Raw genomic sequence first — 17,068 nt, 5'->3', positions numbered from 1 at the left:
GAGAGGTGTTCAATGAATTCGAAGGTAATCCTAAGAATTTTGGCCTTATGTAAAAGCGGTAGGTGGATCAAAACAAAATGTCCAGACACTCTGTGACACAAATGGTACTGAAACAGAGGATGACAGACCAAAGGCCGAAATACTAAATGTCTTTTTCCAAAGCTCTTTCACAGAGGAAGACTGCACTGTAGATCCTTCTATAGGTTGTCGCACAGATGATAAAGTGGTAGATATCAAAATAGACGACAGAGTGATAGAGAAACAATTAAAATCGCTCAAAAGAGGAAAGGCCGCTGGACCTGATGGGTTACCAGATCGATTTTACACGGAGTACGCAAAGGAACTTACCCCTTTCTTGCAGCGGTGTACCGTAGGTCTCTATAAGAGCGTAGCGTTCCACAGGATTGGAAAAGGGCACAGGTCATTACAGTTTTCAAGAAGGGGCGTCGAACAGATGTCCAGAACAATACACCTAAATATCTAACGTATATCAGTTGTAGAATTATGGAACACGTATTATGTTCGAGTATAATCATTTTCTGGAGACTAGAAATCTACTCTGTAGGAATCAGCGTGGGTTTCGAAAAAGACGATCGTGTGAAACCCAGATTGCGCTATTCGCCCACGAGACTCAGAGGGCCATAGACAAGGGTTCCCAGGTAGATGCCGTGTTTCTTGACTTCCGCAAGGTATTCCATACATTTCCCCACGGTCTTTTTATGAACAAAGTAAGAGCATATGGACTATCAGATCAATTGTGTGATTGGATTGAAGAGTTCCTATGTAACAGAATGCAACACGTCATTCTCAATGGAGAGACGTCTTCCGAAGTAATATTGACTTCAGGTGTGCCGCAGGGGAGTGTCGTAGGACCGTTGCTATTCACAATATATTTAAATGAACTTGTGGATGACATCGGAAGTTCACTGAGGCTTTTTGCGGATGATGCTGTGGTATGTCGAGAGATTGTAACAATGGAAAATTGTACTGAAATGCAGGAGGATCTGCAGCGAATTGACGCATGGTGCAGGGAATGGGAATTGAATCTCAATGTAGACAAGTGTAATGTGTTGCGAATACATAGAAAGAAAGACCCCTTATCATTTAGCTACAATATAGTAGGTCAGCAACTGGAAGGAGTAATTCCATAAATTATCTGGGAGTACGCATTAGGAGCGATTTAAAATAGAATGATCGTACAAAGTTGATCGTCGGTAAAGCAGATGGCAGGCTGAGATTCATTGGAAGAATCTTAAGGAAATGCAATCCGAAAACAAAGGAAGTAGGTTACAGTATGCTTGTTCGCCCACTGCTTGAATACTGTTCAGCAGTGTGGGATCCGTACCAGACAGGGTTGATAGAAGAGATAGAGAAGATCCAACGGAGAGCAACACGCTTCGTTACAGGATCACTTAGTAATCGCGAAAGCGTTACGGAGACGATACATAAACTCCAGTGGAGGACTCTGCAGGAGAGACGCTCAGTAGCTCGTTACGGGCTTTTGTTGAAGTTTCGAGAACATACCTTCACCGAGGGGTCAAGCAGTGTATTGCTCCCTCCTACGTATATCTCGCGAAGAGACTATGAGGATAAAATCAGAGACATTAGAGTCCACACAGAGGCATACCAACAATCCTTCTTTCCACGAACAATACGAGATTGGAATAGAAGGGAGAACCGATAGAGGTACTCAGGGTACCCTCCGCCACACACCGTCAGGTGGCCTGCGGGGTATGGATGTAGATGTAGATGTAGAACCTTGTTCTGAAAGTCCAGCAACTGCCCGAATCGACGGAAATATTGAAAAAATTCGAATGCTTATTCTCACAGACTATCGATAGACAGTTGATCAACTCTGTGAGATTAGTGGGTTATCTTGGAGCTCAGTCCAGCGAATTTTAACAGAAGATTTGGGAATGAAAAGGGTTGCTGCCAAGTTTATTCCTCGGGTTCTGACTAAAAAGCGAAAGGAACGTCGAGTTGACACATGTAGTGCTTTGAAACAACAGCTTGAAACTGATCCAGATTTTCTGTCAAAGGTCATTTTTGCTCATGAGTTATACTGGTATGGTTACAACCCAGAGACAACGCCACAGTCATGCCAATGGAAGACGTCATCGTGACCCCATCCAAAAGAAAGTCAAGTCAAATCAAACATCAAAACAGTGCTGATTTGCTTTCTTGATGTCAAGGATGTAGTTCATTCAGACTTTGTTCCCCTATGTCACAACGTCAGTCAAACCTTTTATTTGGAAGATTCATCAAAAAAGAGCTGATTTTTGGCAGGCAGGAGACTTGTTCTTCCACCACGACAACGTACCTGCTCACACAGCAGTCTCTGTTAGACAGTTTTCGGCTAAAAAGGGCATGGTTCCACTACCCCACGTCCTTACTCGCCTGACCTGGCTCTACGCGCCTTTTTCTTATTTCCACGTGTGGAAATGGTCATCAAAGGACACCGATTTCACAACACTGACGAAGTCAAGAAAAAAAAGTAACAAAGGAGGATCCATTTCTAAAGATGACTACAAAAAATGTTTAGAACTGTGGAAGCACTGGTGAGACAAATGTATTAGTTGTAATGGAGAGTATTTGAAGGGGATATGGTCGTTTTCCAAACTATTTGAAAATATATAGCTTTTGAAAAGACCCCGACCGAGCGAGACCGACGGGAACGGTTCCGAGGATGGAACGAGATCGGCCGACGTGCCGTTCGCGAACGAGACCGACCGTTTCTCGTTCCCGGGAACTATAAGTAGAAAGCCGCGACTGAACTGAACTATGAAAGACCCTTCCTTAGAATTCGTCCCTCGCTCGTTCCGTTCATCTTGGTGAACCGTTCCTTTGGACCCGATAGTTCGCGAAAGACCCATCTCTATCTAATACCATCTAGGGCCCCCGCTAGCACGCAGAAGTGCCGCAGCATGACGTGGCATGGACTCGACTAATGTCTGAGGTAGTGCTGGAGGGAAATGACACCATGAATCCTCCAGGACTGTCCATAAATTCGTAACAGTACGAGTGGGTGGACAGCACGTTGCAAGGCGTCCCAGATATGCTCGATAATGTACGTGTCTGGGGAGTTTGGTGGCCAGCGGAAGTATTTAAACTCAGAAGAGCGTTCCTGGAGTCACTCTGTAGCAATTCGGAACTTGTGGGGTGTCGCATTGTCCTCTTGGAATTGCCCAAGACCGTCGGAATGTACAATGGACAGGAATAGGTGCAGGTGATCAGGCAGGATGCTTACGTACGTGTCACCCATCAGAGTCGTATCTAGACGTATCAGAGGTCCCATATCACTCCAATTGCACACGCCCCACACCATTACAGAGGCCCCACCAGCTTGGACAGTCCCCTTCTGACATGCAGCGTCCATGGATTCATGAGGTTCTCTCCATACCTCTACACGTCCATCCACTCGATACAATTTAAAACGAGACTCAAGTGTACACGAGTGGGCCTTCGACTCCGAAAGCCCATATCGATGATGTTTCTTTGAATGTTTCGCACGCTGATACTTGTTGATGGCTCAGCATTCCGTGATATTCACGGTATACTCGTGAAATGATCGTACGGGAAAATCCGTGCTTCATCGCTACCTCAGAGATGCTGTGTCACATCGATCGTGAGCTGACGATAACACCACGTTCAGATTCACTTAAATCTTGCAGCAGTAAGCAATCTAACAACTGCGCCAGACACTTGTTATATAGGTGTTGCTGGCCGCAGCAACGTATTGTGCGTGTTTACATATCTCTGTTTTTGAATACGCATGCGTATATCAGTTTCTTTGACGCTTCAGTGTAATATAGAGCCAATATCACGTATTAAGACCGACAGTTTGCAATAAATAGGACGCCTTTCACGCAGCAAAACCATCTTGCCCAGAAGAACGGCGCTGAAAGATGGTAAAAACGTGGGTTTTATAGTTTATATGTTTTAAAGTACAATATACACTACTGGCCATTAAAATTGCTACCCCACGAAGATGACGTGCTACAGACGCGAAATTTAACCGACTGGAAGAAGATGCTGTGATACGCAAATGACTAGCTTTTCAGAGCATTCACACAAGGTTGGCGCCGGTGGCGACACCTAAAACGTGCTGACATGACGAAAGTTTTCAACCGATTTCTCATACACAAGCAGCAGTTGACCGCCGTTGCCTGGTGAAACGTTGTTGTAAGGAGGAGAAATGTGCACCATCACGTTTCCGACTTTGATAAAAGTCGGATTGTAGCCAGTCGCGATTGCAGTTTATCGTACTGCGAAATTGCTGCTCGCGTTGGTCGAGATCCAATGACTGTTAGCAGAATATGGAATCGGTGGGTTCAGGAGGGTAATACGGAACGCCGTGCTGGATCCCAACCTCCTCGTATCACTAGCAGTCGAGATGACAGGCATCTTATGGGCATGGCTGTAACGGATCGTGCAGCCACGTCTCGATCCCTGAGTCAGCAGATGGTGACGTTTGCAAGACAACAACCATCTGCACGACCGGTTCGACGACGCTTGCAGCAGCATAGGACTATCAGCTCGGAAACCATGGCTGCGGTTACCCTTGACGCTGCATCACAGACAGGAGCGCCTGCGATGGTGTACTCGACGACGAACCTGGGTGCACGAATGACAAAACGTCATTTTTTCGGATGAATCCAGGTTCTGTTTACAGCATCATGACGGTCGCATACGTGTTTGGCGACATCGCGGTGAACGCATATTGGAAGCGTGTATTGGTCATCACCTCTTGTTCGCATTGACGGCACTTTGAGCAGTGGACGTTACATTTCAGATGTGTTACGACCCGTGGCTCTACCCTTCATTCCATCCCTGCGAAACCCTACATTTCAGCAGGATCATGCACGACCGCATGTTGCAGGTCCTGTACGTGCCTTTCTGGATACAGCAAATGTTCGACTGCTGCCCTGGCCAGCACATTCTCCAGATCTCTCACCAATTGAAAACGTCTGATCAATCGAGGCTGAGAAACTGGCTCGTCACAATACGCCAGTCACTACTTTTGATGAACTGTGGTACCGTGTTGAAGCTGCATGGGCATCTGTACCTGTACACGCCATCCAAGCTGTGTTTGACTCAATGCCCAGGCGTATCAAGGCCGTTATTACGGCCAGAGGTGATTGTTCTGGGTACTGATTTCTCAGGATCTATGCACCCAAATGGCGTGAAAATGTAATCACATATCAGTTCTAGTATAATATATTTGTCCAATGAATACCCACTTATCATCTGCATTTCTTTTTGGTGTAGCAATTTTAATGGTCTGTGGTGTATACGCAGTGGCGCGGCACAACACTCAGAAGAATTTAAGTTATTTCAAGCAATGGGAATCTTACGAGTCTGACGTGTTTCATCACAGAAGTCAAATATACAGAAAAAAAATTGTAGGCATGTTACCATCGACTCCAGTGAATACGCCTTCGCTGACTTGATCTGAGATCCCGACGTAGGCGTACCATATCCCTTTCTCTTTGGAGAAGATCTGCTTCAGCCCGTCGTACGCGTAGCGGTCTTGAGGTATCGCCAGCTGCGCCCCCTCTTCCTCGCAGACCTTCTTGGCCGCGTCCCACTGTTTGAATGTGCGATGGAGCCTGACCAGGGCGTAGCCCGGTACGTAGTCGTAGTCCCGCGGAATCTCCGGCACCTGGGCTGCAACAGTCACAGGGATATGACATCACATATCAACCTGGATGTATTTTTAAAGCTACACAATAAGACGCCCAAAAATTATACAGAGTGCATCAAAAAGAATCATCCGATTTAAAGAAATCATATCTATAATGTTATCTGAGATATATGCGTGAACAACGTACTGTTGGAAAGAGCAAACTCTCGAAACTTCCTGGCAGATTAAAACTGTGTGCCGGACCGAGACTCGAACTCGGGACCTTTGCATTTCGCGGGCAAGTGCTCTACCAACCGAACTACCCAAGCACGACTCACGACCCTTCCTCATAGCTTTAATTCCGCCAATACCTCGTCTCCTACCTTCAAAACTTCACAGAAGCACTCATGCATAGCTTTCCCGCGAAAGGCAAAGATCCCGACATCGAGTCTCGGCCCGGCACACAGTTTTCATCTGACAGGAAGTTTCATATCAGCGCACACTCCGCTGCAGAGTGTAAATCTCATTCTGGCAAGCTAACTCTCGAGTTTTACGTACACTCCTGGAAATTGAAATAAGAACACCGTGAATTCATTGTCCCAGGAAGGGGAAACTTTATTGACACATTCCTGGGGTCAGATACATCACATGATCACATTGACAGAACCACAGGCACATGGACACAGGCAACATAGCATGCACAATGTCGGCACTAGTACAGTGTATATCCACCTTTCGCAGCAATGCAGGCTGCTATTCTCCCATGGAGACGATCGTAGAGATGCTGGATGTAGTCCTGTGGAACGGCTTGCCATGCCATTTACACCTGGCGCCTCAGTTGGACCAGCGTTCGTGCTGGACGTGCAGACCGCGTGAGACGACGCTTCATCCAGTCCCAAACATGCTCAATGGGGGACAGATCCAGAGATCTTGCTGGCCAGGGTAGTTGACTTAGACCTTCTAGAGCACGTTGGGTGGCACGGGATACATGCGGACGTGCATTGTCCTGTCTAGGAATGGTAGAACGATGGGTTCGATGACGGTTTGGATGTACCGTGCACTATTCAGTGTCCCCTCGACGATCACCAGAGATGTACGGCCAGTGTAGGAGATCGCTCCCCACACCATGATGCCGGGTGTTGGCCCTGTGTGCCTCGGTCGTATGCAGTCCTGATTGTGGCGCTCACCTGCACGGTGCCAAACGCGCATACGACCATCATTGGCACCAAGGCAGAAGCGACTCTCATCGCTGAAGACGACACGTCTCCATTCGTCCCTCCATTCACGCCTGTCGCGACACCACTGGAGGCGGGCTGCACAATGTTGGGGCGTGAGCGGAAGACGGCCTAACGGTGTGCGGGACCGTAGCCCAGCTTCATGGAGAAGGTTGCGAATGGTCCTCGCCGATACCCCAGGAGCAACAGTGTCCCTAATTTGCTGGGAAGTGGCGGTGCGGTCCCCTACGGCCCTGCGTAGGATCGTACGGTCTTGGCGTGCATCCGTGCGTCGCTGCGGTCCGGTCCCAGGTCGACGGGCACGTGCACCTTCCGCCGACCACTGGCGACAACATCGATGTACTGTGGAGACCTCACGCCCCACGTGTTGAGCAATTCGGCGGTACGTCCACCCGGCCTCCCGCATGCCCACTATACGCCCTCGCTCAAAGTCCGTCAACTGCACATACGGTTCACGTCCACGCTGTCGCGGCATGCTGCCAGTGTTAAAGACTGCGATGGAGCTCCGTATGCCACGGCAAACTGGCTGACACTGACGGCGGCGGTGCACAAGTGCTGCGCAGCTAGCGCCATTCGACGGCCAACACCGCGGTTCCTGGTGTGTCCGCTGTGCCGAACGTGTGATCATTGCTTGTACAGCCCTCTCGCAGTGTCCGGAGCAAGTATGGTGGGTCTGACATACCGGTGTCAATGTTTTCTTTTTTCCATTTCCAGGAGTGTAGTTCGCTCTAGGATGTTGCAGTGTGTGCCCATTTCAGTTCTAGTAAAAATGGGGGTCAACAGAAATCGTTTTGTTTTCTACGTTTTGCGCAGTACGGGTAGGTAATAACTGTTCGGCATGACTTTCGTACTAGGTATGGTGTGGACTTTCTTAACCACAGAGCATTAGACGATGGCATGAACAATTCGGAGAAACAGGTTGTTTGAGTGAAGGAAAATCGCTGGCAGTCCCCGAGTGCCTGACACAGACGTCGAACGCATCCGCCATAGTTTCACAAGGAGTCTGCAGAAATCTGTTCGCCGTGCATCTCGACAGCTCAACATAGCCCCCGCTGTGTGTCTGGCGTGTGTTGCATTGACGTTTACACATGAAACCGTACAAATTTCAGCTACTGCAAGCTCTTTGTGAAGGCGACAAACAACGACGTGTGGAGATCTCTAATTTTGTTCTTGGCAAGATGGAAGGTGACAGTTTTCTTCCACGCTTACTGTTTAGTAATGAGGCAACATTCATTTTAAATGGAAAGGCGTACCCTCATAATGTGAGAGTATGGCGTCCGGAACAACCACATAAAGCTGTACAAAATGAGAGGGGACTCTCCAAAATTTAATGTATCATGTGCCGTTTCACGGGAAAAGGTGTACGGTCCATTTTTCTTTGTCGAGAACACTGTTGCAGGAAGCACATATCTCGATATTCTTGAGAACTTCCTTTTCCTACTGTTGGAAACTGATTCAAACGACTTCGTTTACCAACAGGATGGGGCACCGCCATTGGCATCTGGAAGTGCGAGAATTTTTAAATCAAAGGATTACTGAACGATGTATCGGTCGCACTGGACCAAATGATTCAGCCTTACATTACTGGCCTCCGAGGTCACTGGACCTGACTGTAGGTGATTATTTCTTGTGGATGGATTTATAAAGGACTCAGTTTATATGCCTCCGTTACCAACAATGAATAAACTGAGACATCACATAACAGCATCTGTGGAAACTGTACCTCAAGACACGCTCGCTGCAGTGTGGGGACAATCTGAATACCGCATTGACATATGCCGCGCACTTCAAGGGGGGGCATATTAAACACCTACAAAAAGGTGTGAAAAAAACTTTGAGTTTCTCGTTCATCAAAAAACAAAATTAGTTGTATATATTTATTACTTTCAGAAATACAGACGTGGCGAATTGGATGATCCTTTTTGGGTTTCACGGAAGTGTCCGATTCCAGCCGTCTGCTTTGACCCTTGACGTAACCAATATGGTGGAAATGGCTATTCTAAGCGTCTCCAATATAGCGCCTATGATGTCACTATACACACACGGCAAAAAACACGAAAATACGTATAAATAAGACAATAGCATCTCCCTCCAAAGATACAATCAAACTAACGGGACAACGACTGGTAATTGAGGGTTTTAGGGAAGGTGCAAGCTAAATATAACAGTAAAAAAAACATTACGGTCCCAAAACACACAAAATGACGAACAAAAAAAAATAATTACAAAACCTACATGAATCGGACACTTCTCTTGACCTATAGGTCAACCGCAGCTGACGACACAAAAACACCAACGCTTGCAGCAAAAACTAAAGAAATTGGTATCAGACAATTCCCCTAGCCACAGCTGACGATACCTAAACACCAATACCATCATACAAAACTGTAAGAAAATAGTAATCGCTCATTTCCCTTGACCTATATAGCTCAACCATAAGTATTGATACGAAAAAAGCAACACCTACAACTACGAAAAACAGAACCAACGCCTCAAAAATTCAAAAGTCAAACATCCTTATGTAAATTAACACAGTTTTTTTTTGTCATCAGTCTACTGACTGGTTTGATGCGGCCCGCCACGAATTCCTTTCCTGTGCTAAACTCTTCATCTCAGAGTAGCAATTGCAACCTACGTCCTCAATTATTTGCTTGACGTATTCCAATCTCTGTCTTCCTCTACAGTTTTTGCCCTCTAGTACCATGGAAGTCATTCCCTCATGTCTTAGCAGATGTCCTATCATCCTGTCCCTTCTCCTTATCAGTGTTTTCTACTTATTCCTTTCCTCTCCGATTCTGCGTAGAACCTCCTCATTCCTTACCTTATCAGTCCACCTAATTTTCAACATTCATCTATAGCACCACATCTCAAATGCTTCGATTCTCTTCTGTTCCGGTTTTCCCACAGTCCATGTTTCACTACCATACAATACTGTACTCCAGACGTACATACTCAGAAATTTCTTCCTCAAATTAAGGCCGGTATTTGATATTAGTAGACTTCTCTTGGTCAGAAATGCCTTTTTTGCCATAGCGAGTCTGCTTTTGACGACCTCCTTGCTCCGTCCGTCATTGGTTATTTTTCTGCCTATGTAGCAGAATTCCTTAACTTCATTAACTTCGTGACCATCAATCCTGATGTTAAGTTTTTCGCTGTTCTCATTTCTACTACTTCTCATTACCTTCGTCTTTCTCCGATTTACTCTCAAACCATACTGTGTACTCATTAGGCTGTTCATTCCGTTCAGCAGATCATTTAATTCTTCTTCACTTTCACTCAGGATAGCAATGTCATCAGCGAATCGTATCATTGATATCCTTTCACCTTGTATTTTAATTCCACTCCTGAACCTTTCTTTTATTTCCATCATTGCTTCCTCGACGTACAGATTGAAGAGTAGGGGCGAAAGGCTACAGCCTTGTCTTAACCCTTCTTAATACGAGCACTTCGTTCTTCATCGTCCACTCTTATTATTCCCTCTTGGTTGTTGTACATATTGTATATGACCCGTCTCTCCCTATAGCTTACCCCTACTTTTTTCAGAATTTTGAAGAGCTTGCACCATTTTATATTGTCGAACGCTTTTTCCAGGTCGACAAATCCTATGAAATTGTCTTGATTTTTCTTTAGCCTTGCTTCCATTATTAGCCGTAACGGCAGAATTGCCTCTCTCGTGCCTTTACTTTTCCTGAAGCCAAACTGAGCGTCACATATTAGATACACAATAAATACACGAAACATTACAACTCGAGAAAAATAGACCCGAAAAAAAAAATACTTACCACCAACAAATTTCGGCGCTGCAAAGTAGGTCGGCCATCCCACACACACACACACACACACACACACACACACACAGAGAGGGCGCCATCAAACACAACAAGACGACATCTACAAACACAACCAACTCAAACTGCGCGCCGTAATGACGTCACACACCACAACACGCTTACGTCATAGGTCAAAGCAGACAGGTGGAATCGGACCCTTCTGTTGAAACTTCTTTTTGATACACCCTGTAGTTCCACTGCAGAGAGGTACATCTGGCTACTGAGAACCTGCGTTTAAGGCTTTGAAATATCTGCAACACTATCACTTTTCGAAATAAGGTTCTTCAACAGATTGAACAGTTCAGCAATTCCACCATTTGTAATCAACCTGAACTGCCTCTGATTTGCTCCAGGGGCTTTCACGAAATGGTACACGCTCTGCCACACCTGTTTGCAACCAGCGGCCTTGCCTCATTGAATACACCGGTTCTCATCAAGCCTCCGAAGTTAAGAGACACCCTGCGTGGCCTGTACTTGGATGGGTGACCGTGTCAGAACCTCGTGTGCTACTGTCTATTTTCCCTCTGCCTTTCCGGCAATGGGCAGGAGGTGTGTTGGCGTGACGTTCCTGATCTTCGGCTTCGCGCCAATATCCTGGATTAAATTTCAAACCTCGCTGCAGTGCCTGATGGAGCGATGCCATGTGACACCGTTGATGGTGATCTGTCAGTCGGATGGGGACCGTAAGCTCGGCGACCCCTTGCGTTATCCGAGAGGAGTAGCCTATGTGCACAAGGGTTAAGCCCCTCCCTTCTCTCATCTGCGTGCAAAACTAACGTGACGCCGCGCTATACACGCACTCATTGCAGTCAACCACATGTATGACACACGTCAGCTAATGAAGGGTATCTGTCGGTGACTGGCTCTGCACATTTATGATAGTTGAATAAATATTAAATAAATAACTTGGCCATATGTATCTGTTGCACAAAGGGTATCAGCAGGACGTAAAATGGACGTTTGCGTGGGACACTTAAGCATGCGCTCTGGTAAATATACCACGTTTATTCGAGGACAGCTGAACAAAATTACAAGCTAAACGGCTAATAAGAGTGATGGTTGCTGTTCTTCATAACAGTCTCGGCTCAGTTACAAAATCACACTTACAACTGCGTCTTGGTGACCCCAGCATGATTTATCATTCATTATTAATTATGGAAAGTCTGACGGTACGTCACATAAATATTGACTTTTTAGCGGTTGTAAACCGTAGTTAAAGATACAGTTAATGTTCTTGAAACAACTGATATGCAGCGATAATTTAAGAGTAGCATCTTTATTTAATGTCTATGAAAATGAAAAAGGATCGAAAGAGACACAATTGTACGGCCGAGGAGGAAGGACGTATTTTGTGGTACACACACTTTTGTTTCGCTATACGGAAGGCAGTCATTGAGCGGATACACATATTTTATGTAGGTTATTCTGTAGTATTCAATAATAAACTTATTATTGTTATCAAAAAATGAATTTCCTTGTAATAGTTGTCACCTCAAATGCCAACATTTTTAATTAGCATTTTTTCAGTAATTTGCGCTGCGAGAAGCTCATCTTCCGATGCAGCCTCTGGTCGGCCATTACGCGCCGAGGTATTAATTTATTTTTCAGTGTTAACAGTAACTGTAAATGCGAGAGATTTCGTTGTAAGAACCTTTTTAAATTGCAACAGATAATTAATTTACGTTTAAATTCATTTTTTAAATTATACAGATTCCATGAGTTCAGTAAGTTTTATCTTGGCCGCTCCACGGCAACAATCGAAATTATCTCGAGCCTTCCTTTGCAATCAATAAATAGAAATTAACAAAATTACATTCAGTTCAGTTAACGGCAACTATATTTTAGTCATCACGTTCAAAATCTAAAGTTGGTACATGAATAACAGCGGCCCTTCAAGAACCTGTTTCATATTTACTTATGCACGTAAGTGAAACTGATAAGAAAAGATAATATCCTTGAGTGAAAGAATCATGCTATAACAAAAGAAAAATTCATGCTGATAAATTAAAAATAAAAATATATAAAACGTATAGGTATTTTTTTGATTGTAACGTAACAAATGGCTCCGACGTAATAAAGGGTCAAAAGAATCTTTCAATGGTGACATTCAAGCACCTGTACACACCTAATAGACATTCAGGACAAATATAAGAATAAAGAAATACTTCACCAGTACGCACGTGGTTGACCAATGGTCGTTCCCTTGGTCTGAGTGCACGAAGGAAGTGAACAGGAATTCATCGACAAGAATAAACTGTCGGTCATGTCCGCAAGAACAGACACCATATCCATATAAGTATATAGTTCTGGCAATACCAAATAAGGCCATGATCTACTTCTACTGTGCGGATGCACTTGGTAAGAATGTCTTCCACGAGTAATGAGTGGGACACCACGAATGTAGTGTGCGGACATACAAGACCCTTTTCGATGACATGATTCGCTACGAATTTTTTTTATGCCGTTTCTCTGTTTGCCGAGGCGTCAACTGCCCGCAATTTTTCAACTAGAGCATTGTATGCTGCTATCTTTTTGTCTCGGGTCACTATATTCTTTACTTTTAATCTTCCACAAACATGGGTGGTTTCTATGTATTTCAATGAATTCACTTACAAACTCTCGAGAACACTGACGAGTATCAGTCATTTTAATGCCCTATGCGCACAAATACAAACACTAGACAGAGCAAACAGCTGTTTCGCGCCAGATTTACGGCGATCTCCTGTCCACACGCTCCAACTTGTCTGCGAAGATGTGGTTTGAACCCACAGATTTGAGAGGTTTCGCTCAAACCTCCAACTCGAACTTCCAGGTTTGCACACACAATAGGTTGGTGCAAATCTTCTGTCCACACGCAACGATCTGTCTGCGCAGATGTGATGTGCGCAAACAATTGCGCAGACAGATCGTTGCGTGTGGACGGGCCTTTAGTGTTTGAATTCCAGGCCGACCCTTCCAAGGGTTTGCCGTTTGATGTCCTGCCTTTCCTTATTTGTCGTTGTTTGGTTATGTATGCCTTTTAGCCGATTTTAAAGTTGTTTTGCCCTTAAAGCGTGAGATTGTTTGAGCCTTCAGCCTAATTTAGAGAAATGTCTTAAGATGAAACCGTCTGCCTTTTAAAATTCAAATTCTTGTTTTTGAGTCTTAAGTGATTGGCCTTCAGCTGGTTTTAAATTAAAGTTGTTTTGAACTTGAGGCGTGAGATTGAATGGCGCATTTAGCCGCTTATTAAGTTCTAAAATTAATGTTTGGCTTGCTCTGTTTTTAATGTTTTCTTTACTCTTGTAATGTTTGTCAAATGAATGAAGTAGTATGTTCTAGTGCAACTGACAGCCACTCATTTTGGCCCCTTTCCACAAATTAATTAAGTCACATTTTACTGCACGAACAGCGAAAATATAGTAAGCGATAAGCTCTCTTCCTTTCATAATTTTGGGTGTTGTCGGCGATAAAAGGAGGATTGAAATTATGGTAAAGTTTGTTGGAAATCGCTAAGTGCTTTCATTCTCAAATACTGGTTATAGTTGGTGGGGACTTCAACATACCCTCGGTATGTTGGCAAAAATACTTGTTCAAAACCGGTGGTAGGCAGAAAACGTCTTCCGAGATTGTCCTAAATGCATTCTCCGAAAATTATTTAGAGCAGTTAGTCCACGAACCCACGCGAATTGTAAATGGTTGCGAAAACACACTTGACCTCTTGGCCACAAACAATCCAGAGCTGATAGAGAGCATCATGACTGATACAGGGATTAGTGATCACAAGGTCATTGTAGCTAGGCTCAATACCATTTCTTCCAGATCCATCAGAAACAAACGCAAAATAATTTTATTTAAAAAAGCGGATAAAGTGCCACTAGAAGCCTTCCTAAAAGACAATTTCCATTCCTTCCGAACTGACTATGCGAAAGTAGACGAGATGTGGCTCAAATTCAAAGATATAGTAGCAACAGCAATTGAGATATTCATACCTCATAAATTGGTAAGAGATGGAACGGATCCCCCGTGGTACACAAAAAAGGTCCGAACGCTGTTGCAGAGGCAACGGAAAAAGCATGCGAAGGTAAGAAGAACGCGAAATCCCGAAGATGGGCTAAAATTTACAGACGCGCGAAATTTGGCACGTACTTCGATGCGAGATGCCTCTAATAGGTTCCACAACGAAACATTGTCTCGAAATTTGGTAGAAAATCCGAAGAAATTCTGGTCGTATGTATAGTACACAAGCGGCAAGACGCAGTCAATACCTTCGCTGCGCAGTGCCGATGGTACTGTTATCGACGACTGTGCCGCTAAAGCGGAGTTATTGAACGCAGTTTTCCGAAATTCCTTCACCAGGGAAGACGAATGGAATATTCCAGAATTTGAAACACGAACATCTGCTAACATGAGTTTCTTAGAAGTAGATACCTTAGGGGTTGCGAAGCAACTCAAATCGCTTGATACGGGCAAGTCTTCAGGTCCAGATTGTATACCGATTAGGTTCCTTTCAGATTACGCTGATACTATAGCTCCCTACTTAGCACTCATATACAACCGCTCGCTCACCGATAGATCTGTACCTGCAGATTGGAAAATTGCGCAGGTCGCACCAGTGTTCAAGAAGGGTAGTAGGAGTAATCCATTTAACTACAGACCTATATTATTGACGTCGGTTTGCAGTAGGGTTTTGGAGCATATACTGTATTCAAACATTATGAATCACCTCGAAGGGAACGATCTATTGACACGTAATCAGCATGGCTTCAGAAAACGTCGCTCTTGTTCAACGCAGCTAGCTCTTTATTCGCACGAAGTAATGGCCGCTATCGACAGGGGATCTCAAGTTGATTCCGTATTTCTAGATTTCCGGAAAGCTTTTGAAACCGTTCCTCACAAGCGACTTCTAATCAAGCTGCGGAACTATGGGGTATCGTCTCAGTTGTGAGACTGGATTCATGATTTCCTGTCAGGAAGGTCGCAGTTCGTAGTAACAGACGGCAAATCATCGAGTAAAACTGAAGTGATATCAGGTGTTCCCCAGGGAAGCGTCCTGGGACCTCTACTGTTCCTGATCTATATAAATGACCTGGGTGACAGTCTGAGCAGTTCTTTTAGACTGTTCGCAGATGATGCTGTAATTTACCGTCTAGTAAGGTCATCCGAAGACCAGTATCAGCCGCAAAGCGATTTAGAAAAGATTGCTGTATGGTGTGTCAGGTGGCAGTTGACGCTAAATAACGAAAAGTGTGAGATGATCCACATGAGTTCCAAAAGAAATCCGTTGGAATTCGATTACTCGATAAATAGTACAATTCTCAAGCCTGTCAATTCAACTAAGTACCTGGGTGTTAAAATTACGAACAACTTCAGTTGGAAGGACCACATAGATAATATTGTCGGGAAGGCGAGCCAAAGGTTGCGTTTCATTGGCAGGACACTTAGAAGATGCAACAAGTCCACTAAAGAGACAGCTTACACTACACTCGTTCGTCCTCTGTTAGAATATTGCTGCGCGGTGTAGGATCCTTACCAGGTGGGATTGACGGAGGACATCGAAAGGGTGCAAAAAAGGGCAGCTCGTTTTGTATTATCGCGTTATAGGTGAGAGAGTGTGGCAGATATGATACACGAGTTGGGATGGAAGTCATTACAGCATAGACGTTTTTCGTCGCGGCGAGACCTTTTTACGAAATTTCAGTCACCAACTTTCTCTTCCGAATGCGAAAATATTTTGTTGAGCCCAACCTACATAGGTAGGAATGATCATCAAAATAAAATAAGAGAAATCAGAGCTCGAACAGAAAGGTTTAGGTGTTCGTTTTTCCCGCTCGCTGTTCGGGAGTGGAATAGTAGAGAGATGGTATGATTGTGGTTCGATGAACCCTCTGCCAAGCACTTCAATGTGAATTGCAGAGTAGTCATGTAGATGTAGATGTAGATGTAGAATATATTTCGGGAACTTTGCGCACTATGGGCTACACTGCCTCGTCACATATACAGTTTCTAACTGTAATGCTTGCCTTACTGTGTTAAATATTTAATATAAGATTGTACCTCTTAATGAGTAGATTATGGTAGTATTTTAAATTTTTAAATTTTATAAAAAATTGTATGAAATATTGAAACTCAAATTTTTGTTTCTCCTGGATGCTGTTTGATTGTCAGCCTGCAACTGGAACATTGAACATGAACCATATTTAACAAACAGAATGGAGAATATAATGATTAATAATTCAGACAATGTCGGAAAGGTAGAAAATTTTAGTGACTGTAGGAAAAAAAATTACAAAGAGAGTCCCACAGGCTTCAATCGTGGGTCCACCCCTATTCACTATTTATGGCCCAAATGGCTCTGAGCACTATGGGACTCAACTTCTGAGGTCATTAGTCCCCTAGAA

General features: G+C 44.4%; 1 protein-coding gene across 1 annotated transcript in view; it reads right to left on the bottom strand.

The window, feature by feature from the left end:
- Nucleotides 1–17,068, bottom strand: part of LOC126292134 (C-type mannose receptor 2-like) — a 110,855-nt gene that overhangs the window by 28,371 nt on the left and 65,416 nt on the right. The window contains exon 4 of the mRNA XM_049985971.1: nucleotides 5,416–5,667. Within this exon, the coding sequence (XP_049841928.1) occupies nucleotides 5,416–5,667 (252 nt within the window). The remainder of the gene's footprint in view (nucleotides 1–5,415; nucleotides 5,668–17,068) is intronic.

The sequence above is a fragment of the Schistocerca gregaria genome, chromosome 9, assembly GCF_023897955.1.
Source record: "Schistocerca gregaria isolate iqSchGreg1 chromosome 9, iqSchGreg1.2, whole genome shotgun sequence".
NCBI classification, from domain to species: Eukaryota; Metazoa; Arthropoda; class Insecta; order Orthoptera; family Acrididae; genus Schistocerca; species Schistocerca gregaria.
This window is presented reverse-complemented; position numbering and strand designations above follow the sequence as displayed.